The 19162-nt window shown below is 52.2% G+C and overlaps 1 protein-coding gene across 2 annotated transcripts; it reads left to right on the top strand.

The window, feature by feature from the left end:
- The first annotated feature begins 1682 nt into the window (after positions 1–1682).
- On the top strand, positions 1683–12218 carry LOC141075678 (programmed cell death protein 4-like). Of its 2 annotated transcripts, none has more exons than XM_073562781.1 (11): positions 1683–1775; positions 4206–4503; positions 9046–9143; positions 9883–9996; positions 10080–10298; positions 10436–10533; positions 11222–11336; positions 11407–11514; positions 11629–11739; positions 11813–11952; positions 12068–12218. In XM_073562781.1, exons 2-11 carry the CDS (start codon positions 4242–4244, stop codon positions 12117–12119), a joined length of 1317 nt encoding a protein of 438 aa, XP_073418882.1. In that variant the 5' UTR covers positions 1683–1775; positions 4206–4241; the 3' UTR covers positions 12120–12218. The 2 variants fall into 2 exon arrangements, with proteins under 2 accessions (XP_073418882.1, XP_073418881.1); XM_073562780.1 differs by lacking the exon at positions 1683–1775 and adding an exon at positions 1872–2044.
- Positions 12219–19162: the final 6944 nt, after the last annotated feature.

Genomic DNA, 19162 nt, shown 5'->3' on the forward strand with positions numbered 1-19162 from the left:
TCGGTGGGGCTGAGGTGTGAGGTCGGTGGGGCTGAGGTGTGAGGTCGGTGGGGCTGAGGTGTGAGGTCGGTGAGGTTGAGGTGTGAGGTCGGTGGGGCTGAGGTGTGAGGTCGGTGGGGCTGAGGTGTGAGGTCGGTGGGGCTGAGGTGTGAGGTCGGTGGGGCTGAGGTGTGAGGTCGGTGGGGCTGAGGTGTGAGGTCGGTGGGGCTGAGGTGTGAGGTCGGTGGGGCTGGAGGTGTGAGGTCGGTGGGGCTGAGGTGTGAGGTCGGTGGGGCTGAGGTGTGAGGTCGGTGGGGCTGAGGTGTGAGGTCGGTGGGGCTGGAGGTGTGAGGTCGGTGGGGCTGAGGTGTGAGGTTTGAGGTCGGTGAGGTTGAGGTGTGAGGTCGGTGGGGCTGAGGTGTGAGGTCGGTGGGGCTGAGGTGTGAGGTCGGTGGGGCTGAGGTGTGAGGTCGGTGGGGCTGAGGTGTGAGGTCGGTGAGGTTGAGGTGTGAGGTCGGTGGGGCTGAGGTGTGAGGTCGGTGGGGCTGAGGTGTGAGGTCGGTGGGGCTGAGGTGTGAGGTCGGTGAGGTTGAGGTGTGAGGTCGGTGGGGCTGAGGTGTGAGGTCGGTGGGGCTGAGGTGTGAGGTCGGTGGGGCTGAGGTGTGAGGTCGGTGGGGCTGGAGGTGTGAGGTCGCTGGGGCTGAGGTGTGAGGTCGCTGGGGCTGAGGTGTGAGGTCGGTGAGGTTGAGGTGTGAGGTCGGTGGGGCTGAGGTGTGAGGTCGGTGGGGCTGAGGTGTGAGGTCGGTGGGGCTGAGGTGTGAGGTCGGTGAGGTTGAGGTGTGAGGTCGGTGGGGCTGAGGTGTGAGGTCGGTGGGGCTGAGGTGTGAGGTCGGTGGGGCTGAGGTGTGAGGTCGGTGGGGCTGAGGTGTGAGGTCGGTGAGGTTGAGGTGTGAGGTCGGTGGGGCTGAGGTGTGAGGTCGGTGGGGCTGAGGTGTGAGGTCGGTGGGGCTGGAGGTGTGAGGTCGGTGGGGCTGAGGTGTGAGGTCGGTGGGGCTGGAGGTGTGAGGTCGGTGGGGCTGAGGTGTGAGGTCGGTGGGGCTGAGGTGTGAGGTCTGAGGTCGGTGAGGTTGAGGTGTGAGGTCGGTGGGGCTGAGGTGTGAGGTCGGTGGGGCTGAGGTGTGAGGTTGGTGGGGCTGAGGTGTGAGGTCGGTGAGGTTGAGGTGTGAGGTCGCTGGGGCTGGAGGTGTGGGGCAGGCTGAGGTGTGAGGTCGGTGGGGCTGAGGTGTGAGGTCGGTGGGGCTGAGGTGTGAGGTCGGTGGGGCTGAGGTGTGAGGTCGCTGGGGCTGGAGGTGTGGGGCAGGCTGAGGTTGAGGTGTGAGGCTGGAGGTGTGGGGCAGGCTGAGGTGTGAAGTCGCTGGGGCTGGAGGTGTGGGGCAGGCTGAGGTTGAGGTGTGAGGTCGGTGGGGCTGAGGTGTGAGGTCGGTGAGGTTGAGGTGTGAGGTCGGTGAGGTTGAGGTGTGAGGTCGGTGGGGCTGGAGGTGTGGGGCAGGCTGAGGTTGAGGTGTGAGGCTGGAGGTGTGAGGTCGGTGGGGCTGAGGTGTGGGGCAGGCTGAGGTTGAGGTGTGAGGTCGGTGCAGGCTTTGGGCAGGCCGCCCTCTCTGCGGGGCTGGGAGGAGGAGGTGCGGGGCCGGGGAGGGATCGGAGGCGCACACATCACTTCCTGGGCAGGCAGCAGGGGGAGGCTGTGCGGGATCTGGAGGCTCGGGCTCGGTTTCGGGGTGTGTGGAGGACTGGAGGTGAGGTCACGTGTGTCCGGGGCGGCTGGGGGTGCCCGGGGTTGTGGGGGAGACCCGGGGGCTTCAGGCTGCAGCACGTGTAGTAAACATATGGAACACATGGACCCCCTCCCCTCCCCCTGCAACGTTAACTCCTTCCCTGCTGCACATGTCTCCATCATTAACCCTTTATCGCCTGCTGCTTTAACCCTTTCTTTGCATATCTCTGACCCTCTTGTGACTCCTGTGCATTCTGCTCTACCTACATCACCACAGCAGAAAAATATAAGGTGTGTGCGAACGGTGACGCCCTGACTACTGGGGGGCAGGACAGTGACGCCCTGACTACTGGGGGGCAGGACAGTGACGCCCTGACTACTGGGGGGCAGGACAGTGACGCCCTGACTACTGAGGGGCAGGACAGTGACGCCCTGACTACTGGGGGGCAGGACAGTGACGCCCTGACTACTGGGGGGCAGGACAGTGACGCCCTGACTACTGGGGGGCAGGACAGTGACACCCTGACTACTGGGGGGCAGGACAGTGACGCCCTGACTACTGGGGGGCAGGACAGTGACGCCCTGACTACTGGGGGGCAGGACAGTGACCCCCTGACTACTGGGGGGCAGGACAGTGACGCCCTGACTACTGAGGGGCAGGACAGTGACGCCCTGACTACTGGGGGGCAGGACAGTGACGCCCTGACTACTGGGGGGCAGGACAGTGACGCCCTGACTACTGGGGGGCAGGACAGTGACACCCTGACTACTGGGGGGCAGGACAGTGACGCCCTGACTACTGGGGGGCAGGACAGTGACGCCCTGACTACTGGGGGGCAGGACAGTGACGCCCTGACTACTGGGGGGCAGGACAGTGACGCCCTGACTACTGAGGGGCAGGACAGTGACGCCCTGACTACTGGGGGGCAGGACAGTGACGCCCTGACTACTGGGGGGCAGGACAGTGACGCCCTGACTACTGGGGGGCAGGACAGTGACACCCTGACTACTGGGGGGCAGGACAGTGACGCCCTGACTACTGGGGGGCAGGACAGTGACGCCCTGACTACTGGGGGGCAGGACAGTGACGCCCTGACTACTGGGGGGCAGGACAGTGACGCCCTGACTACTGAGGGGCAGGACAGTGACGCCCTGACTACTGGGGGGCAGGACAGTGACGCCCTGACTACTGGGGGGCAGGACAGTGACGCCCTGACTACTGGGGGGCAGGACAGTGACGCCCTGACTACTGGGGGGCAGGACAGTGACGCCCTGACTACTGGGGGGCAGGACAGTGACGCCCTGACTACTGGGGGGCAGGACAGTGACGCCCTGACTACTGGGGGGCAGGACAGTGACGCCCTGACTACTGGGGGGCAGGACAGTGACGCCCTGACTACTGGGGGGCCGGACAGTGACGCCCTGACTACTGGGGGGCAGGACAGTGACGCCCTGACTACTGGGGGGCAGGACAGTGACGCCCTGACTACTGGGGGGCAGGACAGTGACGCCCTGACTACTGGGGGGCAGGACAGTGACGCCCTGACTACTGGGGGGCAGGACAGTGACGCCCTGACTACTGGGGGGCAGGACAGTGACGCCCTGACTACTGGGGGGCAGGACAGTGACGCCCTGACTACTGGGGGGCAGGACAGTGACGCCCTGACTACTGGGGGGCAGGACAGTGACGCCCTGACTACTGGGGGGCAGGACAGTGACGCCCTGACTACTGAGGGGCAGGACAGTGACGCCCTGACTACTGGGGGGCAGGACAGTGACGCCCTGACTACTGGGGGGCAGGACAGTGACGCCCTGACTACTGGGGGGCAGGACAGTGACGCCCTGACTACTGGGGGGCAGGACAGTGACGCCCTGACTACTGGGGGGCAGGACAGTGACGCCCTGACTACTGGGGGGCAGGACAGTGACGCCCTGACTACTGGGGGGCAGGACAGTGACGCCCTGACTACTGGGGGGCAGGACAGTGACGCCCTGACTACTGGGGGGCAGGACAGTGACGCCCTGACTACTGGGGGGCAGGACAGTGACGCCCTGACTACTGGGGGGCAGGACAATGACACCCTGACTTCTGGGGGGCAGGACAATGACACCCTGACTTCTGGGGGGGCAGGACAGTGACATCCTGACTACTGGGGGGCAGGACAGTGACGCCCTGACTACTGGGGGGCAGGACAATGACACCCTGACTTCTGGGGGGGCAGGACAGTGACATCCTGACTTCTGGGGGGGCAGGACAGTGACACCCTGACTTCTGGGGGGGCAGGACAGTGACACCCTGACTTCTGGGGGGGCAGGACAGTGACACGCTCAATCTTAGGGTGCAGGAGGTGTCCTTGACTCTTGGCCTCTGAACCATTTTTGTAATGTCCACCCTGCGCCACTGGAAGGGGTGCCGTTATTTTTGGGATACTTACTCTCATTTCCTCTCCAGGGCACCTGGTCAATCGGGGCTTCTTCTTTGGCTGGGATGGGTCCCGGGGAGGATGAAGTTTTGGAGGGAGAGGAGCTAAGTGATGAGGAGGGGGCTCGTAACTGGACCCCCCAAGAAAAAGCTCTACATGAAGCCAAAGTGAAGGCGAAGGCTAAGCGCCGCATCCGCCGGACATCATCCCGTGATTCCACCAGGGAATCTGAGAGCTCAGACCACCAAGCAGAGCCCATCAGCCCTCGAGAGAAGGGGAATGACAGAAAGTCACGGATGGGCAAAGGGCGAGGACTCCCCAAGAAAGGTACATAGTGGACTGCTAGTGGCTGATAAGGCATGATGGAAGGGGCAGTGGGGAGGGAAGGGGCCAGGACAGGAGGTGTGGAAGTGGTTATTGGCAGTGGGTAGCGGATGCCACAAGTAGAAGTCGTAAGTGTCGAGGATCAGATGCTGTCGTGGAGTACAGGTGGTTAATGTCCAGGATCAGATGCTGTGATGGAGTACAGGTGGTCAATGTCCAGGATCAGATGCTGTGGTGGAGAACAGGTGGTTAATGTCCAGGATCAGATGCTGTGATGGAGTACAAGTGGTCAATGTCCAGGATCAGATGCTGTGATGGAGTACAAGTGGTCAATGTCCAGGATCAGATGCTGTGATGGAGTACAAGTGGTCAATGTCCAGGATCAGATGCTGTGGTGGAGAACAGGTGGTTAATGTCCAGGATCAGATGCTGTGATGGAGTACAAGTGGTCAATGTCCAGGATCAGATGCTGTGATGGAGTACAAGTGGTCAATGTCCAGTATGAGATGCTGTGGTGGATACAGGTGTTCAATGTCCAGTATGAGATGCTGTGGTGGATACAGGTGTTCAATGTCCAGTATGAGATGCTGTGGTGGATACAGGTGTTCAATGTCCAGTATGAGATGCTGTGGTGGATACAGATGTTCAATGTCCAGGATGAGATGCTGTGGTGGATACAGGTGTTCAATGTCCAGTATGAGATGCTGTGGTGGATACAGGTGTTCAATGTCCAGGATGAGATGCTGTGGTGGATACAGGTGTTCAATGTCCAGTATGAGATGCTGTGGTGGATACAGGTGTTCAATGTCCAGTATGAGATGCTGTGGTGGATACAGGTGGTCAATGTCCAGTATGAGATGCTGTGGTGGATACAGGTGTTCAATGTCCAGTATGAGATGCTGTGGTGGATACAGGTGTTCAATGTCCAGTATGAGATGCTGTGGTGGATACAGATGTTCAATGTCCAGGATGAGATGCTGTGGTGGAAACAGATGTTCAATGTCCAGTATGAGATGCTGTGGTGGATACAGGTGTTCAATGTCCAGGATCAGATGCTGTGGTGGATACAGGTGTTCAATGTCCAGTATGAGATGCTGTGGTGGAGTACAGGTGTTCAATGTCCAGTATGAGATGCTGTGGTGGAAACAGATGTTCAATGTCCAGTATGAGATGCTGTGGTGGAGTACAGGTGTTCAATGTCCAGGATCAGATGCTGTGGTGGATACAGGTGTTCAATGTCCAGTATGAGATGCTGTGGTGGATACAGATGTTCAATGTCCAGGATCAGATGCTGTGGTGGATACAGGTGTTCAATGTCCAGTATGAGATGCTGTGGTGGATACAGGTGTTCAATGTCCAGGATCAGATGCTGTGGTGGATACAGGTGTTCAATGTCCAGTATGAGATGCTGTGGTGGATACAGGTGTTCAATGTCCAGGATCAGATGCTGTGGTGGATACAGGTGTTCAATGTCCAGTATGAGATGCTGTGGTGGAGTACAGGTGTTCAATGTCCAGTATGAGATGCTGTGGTGGATACAGATGTTCAATGTCCAGTATGAGATGCTGTGGTGGAGTACAAGTGGTCAATGTCCAGTATGAGATGCTGTGGTGGAGTACAGGTGTTCAATGTCCAGTATGAGATGCTGTGGTGGATACAGGTGTTCAATGTCCAGTATGAGATGCTGTGGTGGATACAGATGTTCAATGTCCAGTATGAGATGCTGTGGTGGATACAGGTGTTCAATGTCCAGGATCAGATGCTGTGGTGGATACAGGTGTTCAATGTCCAGTATGAGATGCTGTGGTGGATACAGGTGTTCAATGTCCAGTATGAGATGCTGTGGTGGATACAGATGTTCAATGTCCAGTATGAGATGCTGTGGTGGAGTACAGGTGTTCAATGTCCAGTATGAGATGCTGTGGTGGATACAGGTGTTCAATGTCCAGTATGAGATGCTGTGGTGGATACAGGTGTTCAATGTCCAGTATGAGATGCTGTGGTGGATACAGATGTTCAATGTCCAGGATCAGATGCTGTGATGGAGTACAAGTGGTCAATGTCCAGTATGAGATGCTGTGGTGGATACAGGTGTTCAATGTCCAGTATGAGATGCTGTGGTGGATACAGGTGTTCAATGTCCAGGATGAGATGCTGTGGTGGATACAGATGTTCAATGTCCAGTATGAGATGCTGTGGTGGATACAGATGTTCAATGTCCAGTATGAGATGCTGTGGTGGATACAGATGTTCAATGTCCAGTATGAGATGCTGTGGTGGAGTACAGGTGTTCAATGTCCAGTATGAGATGCTGTGGTGGATACAGGTGTTCAATGTCCAGTATGAGATGCTGTGGTGGATACAGATGTTCAATGTCCAGGATCAGATGCTGTGATGGAGTACAAGTGGTCAATGTCCAGTATGAGATGCTGTGGTGGAGTACAGGTGTTCAATGTCCAGTATGAGATGCTGTGGTGGATACAGGTGTTCAATGTCCAGTATGAGATGCTGTGGTGGATACAGATGTTCAATGTCCAGGATAGGATGCTGTGGTGGAGTACAAGTGGTCAATGTCCAGTATGAGATGCTGTGGTGGATACAGGTGTTCAATGTCCAGTATGAGATGCTGTGGTGGATACAGGTGTTCAATGTCCAGGATCAGATGCTGTGATGGAGTACAAGTGGTCAATGTCCAGTATGAGATGCTGTGGTGGATACAGGTGTTCAATGTCCAGGATCAGATGCTGTGATGGAGTACAAGTGGTCAATGTCCAGTATGAGATGCTGTGGTGGATACAGGTGTTCAATGTCCAGGATAGGATGCTGTGGTGGAGTACAAGTGGTCAATGTCCAGTATGAGATGCTGTGGTGGATACAGGTGTTCAATGTCCAGTATGAGATGCTGTGGTGGATACAGATGTTCAATGTCCAGGATCAGATGCTGTGATGGAGTACAAGTGGTCAATGTCCAGTATGAGATGCTGTGGTGGATACAGATGTTCAATGTCCAGTATGAGATGCTGTGGTGGAGTACAGGTGTTCAATGTCCAGTATGAGATGCTGTGGTGGATACAGGTGTTCAATGTCCAGTATGAGATGCTGTGGTGGATACAGGTGTTCAATGTCCAGTATGAGATGCTGTGGTGGATACAGGTGTTCAATGTCCAGGATAGGATGCTGTGGTGGAGTACAAGTGGTCAATGTCCAGGATAGGATGCTGTGGTGGAGTACAAGTGGTCAATGTCCAGGATAGGATGCTGTGGTGGAGTACAAGTGGTCAATGTCCAGTATGAGATGCTGTGCTGGAGTACAGGTGTTCAATGTCCAGGATGAGATGCTGTGGTGGATACAGGTGTTCAATGTCCAGTATGAGATGCTGTGGTGGATACAGGTGTTCAATGTCCAGGATGAGATGCTGTGGTGGATACAGGTGTTCAATGTCCAGGATGAGATGCTGTGGTGGAGTACAGGTGTTCAATGTCCAGGATGAGATGCTGTGGTGGAGAACAGGTGGTCAATGTCCAGGATCAGATGCTGTGATGGAGTACAGGTGGTCAATGTCCAGGATGAGATGCTGTGGTGGAGAACAGGTGGTCAATGTCCAGGATCAGATGCCGTGATGGAGTACAGGTGGTCAATGTCCAGGATGAGATGCTGTGGTGGAGAACAGGTGGTCAATGTCCAGGATCAGATGCTGTGATGGAGTACAGGTGGTCTATGTCCAGGATGAGATGCTGTGGTGGAGTACAGGTGGTCAATGTCCAGGATCAGATGCTGTGGTTGAGTAGTAGTCAGTGTTGCAGTAGAAGTGCTGATGCTGTGGTGGAGTACCAGGATCGGGTGCTTTGGTGCAGTAGAAGTGGTCAATGTTCAAGATCATATGCTGTGGTGGAGTAGAAGTAATCAGTGTTCAGGATCAGATGCTGTGGTGGAGTAGAAGTGATCAGTGTTCAGGATCAGAAGGTGTGGTGGAGTAGAAGTGATCAGTGTTCAGGATCAGATGCTATGGTGGAGTAGTAGTCAATGTTGCAGTAGAAGTGCTGATGCTGTGGTGGAGTACAAGGGGTCAATGTCCAGGATCGGGTGCTTTGGTGCAGTAGAAGTGGTCAATGTTCAAGATCAGATGCTGTGGTGGAGTAGAAGTGATCAGTGTTCAGGATCAGATGGTGTGGTGGAGTAGAAGTGATCAGGGTTTAGTATCGGCTGCTGTGGTGGAGTGGTAGTGGTCATTGTCTATGATCGGATACTTTACTGGAGCAGAAGTGGTCAGAGTTCTGGATAGGATGCCATAGTGTAGTAGAAGTGGTCAGTGTCCAGACTCTGATGCTTTGGTGCAGAAGTGCTCAGTGTCGAGGATCAGATGCCGTGATGGAGTAGAAATGATCAGTGTCCAAGATTGGATGCCTTGGTGGAGTAGAAGTGGACCCTGGGTTGGAGAAGCAGGCATGGTCAATGTTCTTTGGTTATGGAAAGTATTTAGAGTCTAGAAGGATATTGGGGGTGGTTGTCGGCATGAAGTACATTATAATGTGGATGTTTCTGTAGGAGGTGCTGGTGGAAAAGGTGTCTGGGGAGCTCCAGGACAGGTCTACACCTACCAGGAACCTGACGCTCGAGACCCCAATTATGATGAAGCGGCTCAGGTAATAGCAGTGCACGGATGACTAGAAGACAGGGAGATGGGGGAGGACAGGCTGACACTGAAGATGATCAGGTAGAGCCCTTCAAAGATGACAGGGTGGTTTGAGGAGATCAAGGAGAGATATTCAGGATTGTAGGTTGCGTGGTCTCCCAATGTACAGAAGGAAGGAGGATGGTCACATTGGTGGAGGGGGAGGTGGAGATTAGTGATGTGCGAGTATACTCGTTGCTCGGGTCTCCCCAAGCATGCCCGGGTGGTCTCCCGAGTATTTTAGCGTGCTCGGAGATTTAGTTTTCGTCGTCTCGGCTGCATGATTTGCGACTGCTGGACAGGCTGAATACGTGTGTGGAATGCCTGTTTGTTAGGGAATCCCCACATGTATTCAGCCTGTCTACAAGTCACAAATTATGCAGCTGAGGCGATGAAAACTAGATCTCCGAGCACGCCAAAATACTCGGAGATCACCGAGCAACGAGTATACTCGCTCATCACTAATGGAGATGCCTTCATACAATGGCTTACCAGGGTCATCGCCTAGTAATGGGTACAAGCTAGTTATTGATATCTAATGACGGAAGCGAGAACAAAGCATTGAGCGTATGGACTGTGTCCATCATGTGAGGCTTATAAGGCATAGTAGGATTATAAGAAGACAGCAGATCTCCTGAGAGAACGGACTAGGTTGTTGGTGTGTGTATGAGATGTCCGTGTGTTCGTCAGTCACTGGTCTCTCTTAATAGGGGGACACGGTATATCAGAAGGTGATCCCAGAGATGGATGAGAGCGGAATGCAGAAGACGGTGCAGCCCATGGTGCAAGAATACTTTGAGCATGGAGACACTGGGGAGGTTCTAGTAAGTATCTGGCCATGAATGATGTGGTGGCATAGTCTGTAGCAAGTAGAGAGTCACAACTGAAGTTCTGTCTGGGATTGCAGGCTCTCCTGCGGGAGCTGAATTTGGGGAGTCAGAGTTCTGGGGTTCCCCGTCTTGCAGTTTCACTGTCCCTGGAAGGAAAAGCTAGTCACCGTGAGCTAACTTCTCGCCTCTTGTGTGATCTGTGTAAAGTCTTATCTGAAGAGAACATGGCCCAGGCCTTTGACAGATTGCTGACTGACCTCCCTGACCTCATCCTGGACACTCCTGAGGCTCCACAGGTAATGACAATATGCCGGGTGCCGATGCGGGCATCATCCTACCATAGTGGCTGCACTCTCTTCTGCCCGTGGTTTGTGCACTGGCAGGATGCTCACTCTGCAGCGGGCCGTGTCTGATGCTTCGTGTTGTCTTGCAGATGCTGGGCCAGTTTATTGCCCGTGCAGTTGCGGATCACGCTTTGCCATTAGATTTTCTGGATCGCTACAAGGGACGAGTTGACTGTGAGCAAGCGCGGTGAGAGGGCTGGTGGAGAATGCCGAGAATGATGCATGTCAGCCGGCGGGGTCATCTCACAGCAGGGCCTATCCTATTTTTACATGTGGCTCTTCTCTCCTTTTACTGAATGACTTATCATTACTCTGTCAGAGACATTTACTTGTAATACCATCGCACTTCCTGCCACCACTGTAGGGGATATACACCACCTAGTGACCCGGAGTTACTAAATCGGGTGTTTGTGCCTCACAACACTGTGTCTATGGCCACCTCATATCCCTGCTCCTTCTCCTCATTCCTTCCATCCCTGCTCCTTCTCCCCATTCCTTCCATCCCTGCCCCTTCTCCCTCTTCTCACTCCTCTCGTTGGGTTTTCTCAGGTTATCTCATGTTGTCCCTCCATCTTGTGTTCTGCTCTTCTCATCCTATCTCAGCTCCTCATTCCTTCCATCCCTGCTCCTTCTCTTCATCCCTTCCATCGCTGCTTCTTCTTCGTCTTCTCACTCCTCTCGTCCGGTTTTCTCATGTTCTCTCACATTGTGGCTCCATGCTGATGATATCCATTGTGGTCTGCTCCCCTTTCTGCTCTTCTCATCCTGTCTCAGCTCCTCATCCCTTTCATCCTTGGTCCTTCTCTCTCACCCCACTCATCTCGTCGCGTTTTCTGTTGTAATCTCATGCTGTCTCTTGCGGTTCCTCCTTGCAGGGCAGCTTTGGACCGCGCCGCAGTGTTATTAAGAATCAAGAGGGAAATTATCCGATTGGACAATGTGTGGGGTGTCGGTGGGGGACAGAGACCCGTTAAACACCTTATTAAGGAGGTAAGAGCCATGGTTGGAGGTTCCCTCTTCCTGGCTGTTCCTGAGATGTCATGGATGTGTCTTCTTTCAGATGAACTTGATCCTACAGGAGTTTTTTGTTTCTGGACAAGTGTCTGAGACAGAGCGATGCCTGCGGGAGTTGGAGGTGCCACATTTCCACCATGAGCTTGTCTATGAGGTATTGATATCTGTGTCTCTGTGATGTTATGACGTTACTCTGGAGATGGTGAGGGTTTGGGGAAGAGGTGATATGTTTCTTACTTTCCTTATCCCAGTGTCTCTTCATTTACAGGCTGTGGTTATGGTGCTGGAAGGCTCTGCTGAAGGCCATGTCCTGAAGGCAGTGAAGCTGCTGAAAGCTTTATGGGAGAGCGGCCTGATCACCCTGGACCAGATGAACCGGGTACTGCTCTGGTCACTTATATGTCTGTATGTATCATATTTTGGTGCCATTCTCACTGTCCAGTGTCATCTAGGGCTTCCAGCGTGTGTACTCTGAGCTGCCAGACCTCACCCTAGATGTCCCGTTAGCCCACAATGTCATGGAGAAGTTAGTAGATCTGTGCTACAAGGAGGGAGTGATTACCCAACAGTTGCTGGACCAGTGTCCCTCCAGGTGAGTGATCCTATTACTTTAGAGCTGACCTTCAGACAGTTTGAGTTGTGCTTTATGATAAAACTAGAGTCGACATCACATTCACCCTTCTGTTCTTCACTCTTGTCTACTACAGGGGCCGCAAACGCTTTGTGAGTGAGGGAGATGGTGGGCTTATCAAACAGTGACTTCACCCTGAAGTAACTGATGCTTCTGAAGGATCAGGGGGATCTCCGGGGAACCTGTCGTGACAATCAGTTTATCCAAAATAAAGAATGGAAAGCTGAGTAGGGCCGTCTGGTGTTTGATTGTATAGAGATATTATTCAGCCATTGGGGCACCTAAAGTCAAGTGTACAAGCTTATAAATGAAAGATTGCTCGAGCTCTGCGCGAAGTGGCTGCTGAGGGCTTGCAGGAGCTCATTAGAAGCTGCAGGCAACAGAGCACTGGAGTAAGGATCATCCGGACGGTCTTCTGGCTGCACTGTCGCTGTGCAATCACAGGATCTGCAGAAACCAATTACAGCAAGTGTAATCTGGCATATGTGTACATCATACAGTTGTGCTCAAAAGTTTACATACACCGGGTGAAGTCATTTATTGTCAAACTACTGTGTTTTCTCTTATTAAATCATAATGACATTCCAAATGACCCTGATCAAAAGTTTACATACCCCATTTCTTAATACCGTGTATTGCCCCCTCTCACATCAATGACAGCTTGAAGTCTTTTGTGGTAGTTGTGGATGAGGTTCTTTATTTTCTCAGATGGTAAAGCTGCCCACTCTTCTTGGCAAAAAGCCTCCAGTTCCTGTTAATTCCTGGGCTGTCTAGCATGAACTGCGCGCTTGTGATCTCCCCAGAGCGGCTCAAAGATATTGAGGTGTGGAGACTGGGATGGCCACTCCAGAACCTTCACTGTGTTCTGCTGTAGCCAATGACAGGTCGACTTGTCCTTGTGTTGTGGATCTTTGTATGTTGAAACGTCCAAGTACGTCCTATGCGCAGCTTCCAGGCTGATGATTGCAAATTTGCCTCCAGTATTTGCTGATAGCGTGCTGCATTCATCTTTTCTTCAACTTTGACCAAGTTTCCTGTGCCTTTGTAGCTCATACGTCCCCAAAACATCAGCGATTCCCTCCATGCTTTGCAGTAGGAATGGTGTTCCTTTCATCATAGGCCTTGTTGGACTCTCTCCAAATGTAACGTTTATGGTTGTGGCCAAAAAGTGCAATTTCGGTCTCATCACTCCAAATTACCTTGTTCCAGTAGTTTTGAGGCTTGTCTCACGAATTGTAGGTGAGATACTTTGTGGCATTTGCGCAGTAATAGCTTACTTCTGGCGATTCGACCATGCAGCCCATTTTTCTTCGAGTGCCTCCTTAGCCCTGTTTCACACATCCGTTTTTTGTGTCCGCCAAACGGATCCGTTTCCGTTTTTTGCCGCTAACGGATCCGTTTGGATCCGTTTTTTTGACGGATCCGCGGTAGCCGCTAATGCAAGTCTATGGGAAAAAAAACAGATCCGCCAAAAACATGGATCCGTTTTTTAACGGAAAACGACGGATTTGGATGGATTTAAAAAAACGGAAGTGTGATCCAGGCCTTATTGTGTATCTTGAAACAGCCACACCGCTAGTTTTCAGAGAGTCCAGTATTTCAGCTGATGTTTTTTGTGGGTTTTTCTTTGCTTCCCAAACAATTTTCCTGGCAGTTGTGGAGGAAATTTTTGTTGGTCTACCTGACCGTGGAATTGTTTTTACAGAGCCCCTGATTTTCCATTTGTTAATCACAGTTTGAACACTGCTGATTGGCATTATTAAGTCCTTGGATATCTTTTTGTATCCCTTTCCTGTTTTATACATTTCAACTAACTTTTCCCGTAGATCAGTTGACAATTCTTTTGCTTTCCCCATGATTCACTATCCAGAAACGTCAGTGGCTGGATGAAAGATGTAAGAGTCTGTCTGGATCCCAGAAACTCACTCAGCTTTTCTACACACACTTATTACAAGCAAACAGGTCACAGGTGAGGATGTTACCTTTAGTAGCCATTCAATCCCATTTGTGTCAACGTCTGTGCATGTTATCAGGCCAAAATCACTATTATTATTATTATTTAAAAAGAGAAAACACAGTAGTTAGACAATAAAAGGCTTCACCCAACCACTGACCATGAGTGGAGAAAAAGGTTTGGTGTTATCATTCATATTCTCTGGAAAAAAAGGCCAAGAAAGCAAAAATTCTGCCGGAGTATGTAAAGTTTTGAGCACAACTGTATCAATGGTAGAACATGGTGGATCTTTCCAGATCTGGGGAAGGGCTTGGTTGTTGATTACTGTGCTGGGTGTGGCAGGGAGGACATGAAACTGAATATTGATGGAGCACAAGGTGGTGCTCAGTCACTACTAACTTCATACACATATTACAAGAATAAATTACAAAGATCAGAAGTCTAGAAACATCCAACGAGTTCTGCGAGTTTTCTCATCCGGTCATGGTTATATGGGATCTAGTGACAGATCCGCTATAAGGGAGGTGTAGAGAATTTATCCATGGTGTCAGGAAAATATGAGTTATTTCCTAAATATCCTAAGGACTAGTGATGAGCGAGTATATTCATTACTCGAGATTTCCGAGCATGCTCGGCTGATCTTTGAGTATTTTGGCGTGCTCGGAGATTTAGTTTCTGTCGTCTCAGCTTCATGATTTGCGGCTGCTAGACATTCTGAATACAACATGTGTGGAATGCCTGTTAGGAAATCCCCACGTGTTCAGCCTGTCTACAAGTCGCAAATCATGCAGCTACGGCGACAGTCTAAATCACCGAGCACATCCAAATACTCGGCGATCACCCGAGCATGCTCGGAAATCTCGAGTAACGAGTATACTCGCTCATCACTACTAAGTACCCATCCAGGGCTGCCTGTTGCTTTTCCCCCATTGGTTTGTAAAGATCATGCTTCACCAGCGATCCCCCTCAGTCTGCCTCTGTGAAATTCTATCCACTCTTCCCTCCCTTCAGCAGATGGTCACTTTTATTGCATCTGTCCAGTTATGTGTGGTTTTCTTCTTTCCCTCCAAGATACAAATTTGTTATAAGACCTATAAGCTCATAACTTTTGTTTTCCCGTCTCCCATGACGGCACACATGAGAGAGGGGATCCGCCCAGTCAGGACAGGAGCCCTACTGAAGATAAAAGGGCGGTACCTCTCCCTCGCTTCAGTTGGGTTTCCTGTCCTGACAGGGACCCGTGCACTGAAGATCACGTACCTGCCCCTCTCTCGTGCCGGCGTGGAAGATCAGGCTGGTTCCTGAGCGCTGTGTGTCGGGAGGGGGAAGCGCCGTCCGCGGGTCCCCCGGGGGCTCAGCGTCCGAGCGGGCGCAGAATCAGCACGGCGACCTGGGGCTCTGCCGTGGCTGCCGCGCCGCCCTCTCCCCCTGTGCCGCATCCAGGAAGCACAGCGCAGCGTCAGGGAGCGGCCGCTTCCGGGTCGCGCCCCTCTGACGTCACGCAGGGCATGCTGGGAAGGGGCGTGCCCGCATGACGTCGGGAGGCGGCGCCAGGATCCAAAATGGCGGCGCCCATAGGAAAAAACGCCGGCCGGCAAGAGAAGATCCCGGCGGCGTGGCGGGGGGGGGAGGGGCTGTGGGGGTAACCGGAGGAGGCGGAGAGTGCAGTGGATCTCCCTTACATAAGGGAGATGACCACAGAAGACGCACTCATGCCAAAGCTTCATGATGGAAGTGGGGCAAGACGAGCAGCAGCAGCAGCGTAAGCAGCAGCGACAACAGCGTCAGCAGCAACAAGAGCTCTCGCCAGATGCCAGGCCGGGCCGCCAGCATACCAGGAGCAGCCGCTCGAGTGGTGGGAGCGGCAGTCGTAAACGCGACCGGCACGACTCTGAGACGCCCAGAAGAAACGTCACGAGTGCATCTGAGGAGCCTCCGAGATCGGTACCCCAGATTGACAGCGGTGGTGAGTGATCTACGTGAATGTCACCCTTATGGTAACGAGGTTCCATTTTTCTCTGATCACTAGGGGTCGAGGAAGGCCAGCAGCAAAACCAAAAATAGAGAATGCGCCCTATGCAAACACCCGCTGGCAGATCAGTGGCAGAAAGACCTCTGCGCTGACTGTATAAATAAAACTATACAGGAGGAGACCCCTGATTTGGTGACTACCCTTAAGGCGCTAATACAACAGGAGGTGAAAGGTTCCCTAAAAGCAGCCCTTAAAAAGAAGGATAAAAGAGGTCATAGAAGGGATTCTGGTTCAGAGGACTCGCCAGGGCAGAAGGGGCAGGAGAGATCCTTGTCCCCCTCCACCTCCTCTTCCTCTACTCAGTTTTCAGAATCCTCCTCGGACAGCGATATAGGCGGCCGTCCATGTTTCCCAACAGAGGATGTGGAAAAGCTGGTCAAAGCTATTAGGGCTACGATGGGCCTGAAGGAGGAGAAGACTCCTAAATCATTGGAGGATATGATGTTTGGAGGAAAGGAAAAAAACGCACCTTCCTGTAAATGATAAAATAAAGGCCCTAAGTGACAGGGAATGGAAAAAACCGGAGAGGTCAGGGAGCTTGCCTTCTACATCAAAAAGGAGGTACCCTTTTGAACAAAAGGATTCAGAGACCTGGGAAAAAGTCCCAAAAATTGATGGGGCTATAGCCAAATCCTCAAAAAAGGTATCTCTACCATTAGAGGACTCTGGCGTGTTGAAAGACCCGCTTGATAAAAAAGCAGATGGTTTCCTAAAGCATATCCGGGAAGCTTCGGCAGGTGGATTAAAGCCAGCGATAGCTGGTACCTGTACCGCTCGTGCCCTCATGGTCTGGCTACAACAAATAGAGGACCAGATCAGGGATAGAGTTCCTAGGGACGAAATTCTGTCTAATCTGACACTGGTACACGGAGCAGCGGCTTTCCTAGCGGATTCCTCTGCAGACTCCGCAAGATTGACAGCTAGAGCAGCAAGCCTGTCAAATGCGGCAAGATGAGCCCTGTGGCTTAAAGGGTGTCCCGGAGATTTACCATAAAAACATAGACTGTGTTCCATTCCATGCGATGGCCAATTCCTCTTCGGAAAAAGCTTCCCCGATTTCCGGGAGAAACTAAAAAGCAGCCCTTTCGGAGGAGGAGATTTAACAGGGGTCGTCCCCCGGGAGATAGAAAAAACTGGGACTTTAAAGAAAGAAGAGGATCCGGCTATATGTTTAAAGGGCCCTCCACTTCCTCCAAAAAATCTCCCCAATGACATCAGGCCGGAGGTAGGGGGAAGGCTGTCTCTCTTTCTTTCCGCCTGGGCGAATATCTCCCCCAGTAAATGGGTCCTAAACATAATAAAGGACGGGTTAAAAATAAAATTCATCCGTCCGCCCAGGCGTACCTTCATAATGACAACCCGAAGGAAAGCCCAAGAGCAACAGCTGGCCCTGGAGACGGAAGTCTTGGGACTAGTGAAAAAACGAGTCCTACAGGAAGTCCCAGTGCAAGAAGAAGGAAGGGGGTTCTACTCCACCCTCTTCTTAATACAAAAACCAGACGGCTCTTGGAGAACCATTGTCAACCTGAGGAGACTGAATCAGTGGGTAGACAATTGCTCCTTCAAAATGGAGTCAATCAACACGGCCACAAAGATCCTGTTCCAGCATTGCCTCATGGCAGTGATAGACTTAAAAGATGCCTACTATCACATCCCAATTCATCAGGAGTATCAAAAATATTTAAGAGTAGCGCTCTATGTCCAGGGGCAGGTGAAACACTACCAATACGCAGCCCTTCCGTTTGGCCTGTCTACAGCCCCCAGAGTATTCACCAAAGTGATGGCCGAAGTAATGTCTTTTCTTCATTCCAGGGACATAGTGATCGTCCCATACCTAGACGACTTTCTTGAAATGGGGAGATCGGAGTCCCACTGCGCACATCAAGTGAAAGAAGTGATAGCAATTCTAGTAGGACTAGGATGGATAGTAAACATCCCCAAGTCAAGGTTAACCCCAGTAAAAGAGCAATCCTTCCTAGGGTTGATATTGGACTCCGAGCGACAACACTGCCTCCTGCCAGAGAACAAAGTGACCAAGATAAGAGGCCTAGCTCGCACAGCAATACAAAAAACAAATATGACACTGAGGAACGCAATGTCCCTTTTAGGCTCGTTGACATCATGCATACCCGCAGTAGCATGGGCGCAGTACCACTTAAGGCAACTATAGTGGGAAGTTCTGTCAGCACAGAAACTATTAAAAGGGCATTTAGAAGGCAAACTATGTCTCTCAGTGGCTGTAAGAGATTCCCTGCTCTGGTGGACTGTAGAAAAGCATCTAACAGCCGGTGTCCCGTGGCAAAAACTAGTCGAGGACATCATTACAACAGACGCGAGTGCCACAGGATGGGGAGCACACCTGAGATCCCACTCGATACAGGGGACCTGGTCCTCGCTAGAAAACGATCAGAGTTCAAATGTAAAAGAACTATGGGCAGTGGAAAAAGCCGTGAAACATTTCCTTCCCTTCGGGGCCGCCACACCCGGGTCATGACGGACAATCAGACAGTAGTAGCCTACATCAATCACCAGGGGGGAACGAGATCTCGGGGCCTCATGCAAATATCGGTTCTACTCTTCCAGCTAGCAGAACAACATCTGTTATCCATCACAGCACTGCATATAAAGGGGGTAGAAAATATACAGGCAGACTTCCTGAGTCGCAGGCACCTAAGCCCCCAAGTCTTCCAACAAATAGTTCAGGCCTGGGGCAAACCAGAAATAGACTTGTTCGCTACCGCACACAACCGGAAGGTCAGGAAGTTCTGCTCACTAAATCCAAGGGAAAACCCCTTCGCAGTAGATGCCCTACAAATACCCTGGAAGTTCATCCTGGCCTATGCATTTCCCCCGATAACAATGATCCCAGTAGTGGTCAGGAAAAACAGGAAGGATCAAGCGAGAATAATTCTTATAGCTCAGTTTTGGCCAAGGAGGCCTTGGTTCTCCCTTCTGAGACTGATGGTGACAGATCCATGGATACTACCGGAGGTTCCAGACCTGCTTTCGCAGGGACCAGTGGTCCACTCTCAGGTGAAGGGCTTCCATCTAGCAGCCTGGAATTTGAGAGGGTGCTACTGAGTAGCCAGGGATTCTCTCCAGGGTTAGTCTCCACCCTGTTGAAAAGTAGGAAACCTATAACATCCCAAATCTACGGTAGAACGAGGAGAAAGTTCCTAGACTTC

This window comes from Dendrobates tinctorius, unplaced genomic scaffold, assembly GCF_039654945.1.
Source record: "Dendrobates tinctorius isolate UK_male_01 unplaced genomic scaffold, ASM3965494v1 ptg000367l, whole genome shotgun sequence".
NCBI lineage: Eukaryota > Metazoa > Chordata > Amphibia > Anura > Dendrobatidae > Dendrobates > Dendrobates tinctorius.

Bases quoted from the DNA above. Each gene is read 5' to 3' on its own strand.
- LOC141075678 (XM_073562781.1), top strand. From the start codon at position 4,242: ATGGGTCCCGGGGAGGATGAAGTTTTGGAGGGAGAGGAGCTAAGTGAT. The intron at 10,534-11,221 runs GTGAGAGGGCTG...TCCTCCTTGCAG, and splicing joins GTTGACTGTGAGCAAGCGCG to GGCAGCTTTGGACCGCGCCG. The intron at 11,953-12,067 runs GTGAGTGATCCT...TGTCTACTACAG, and splicing joins CTGGACCAGTGTCCCTCCAG to GGGCCGCAAACGCTTTGTGA.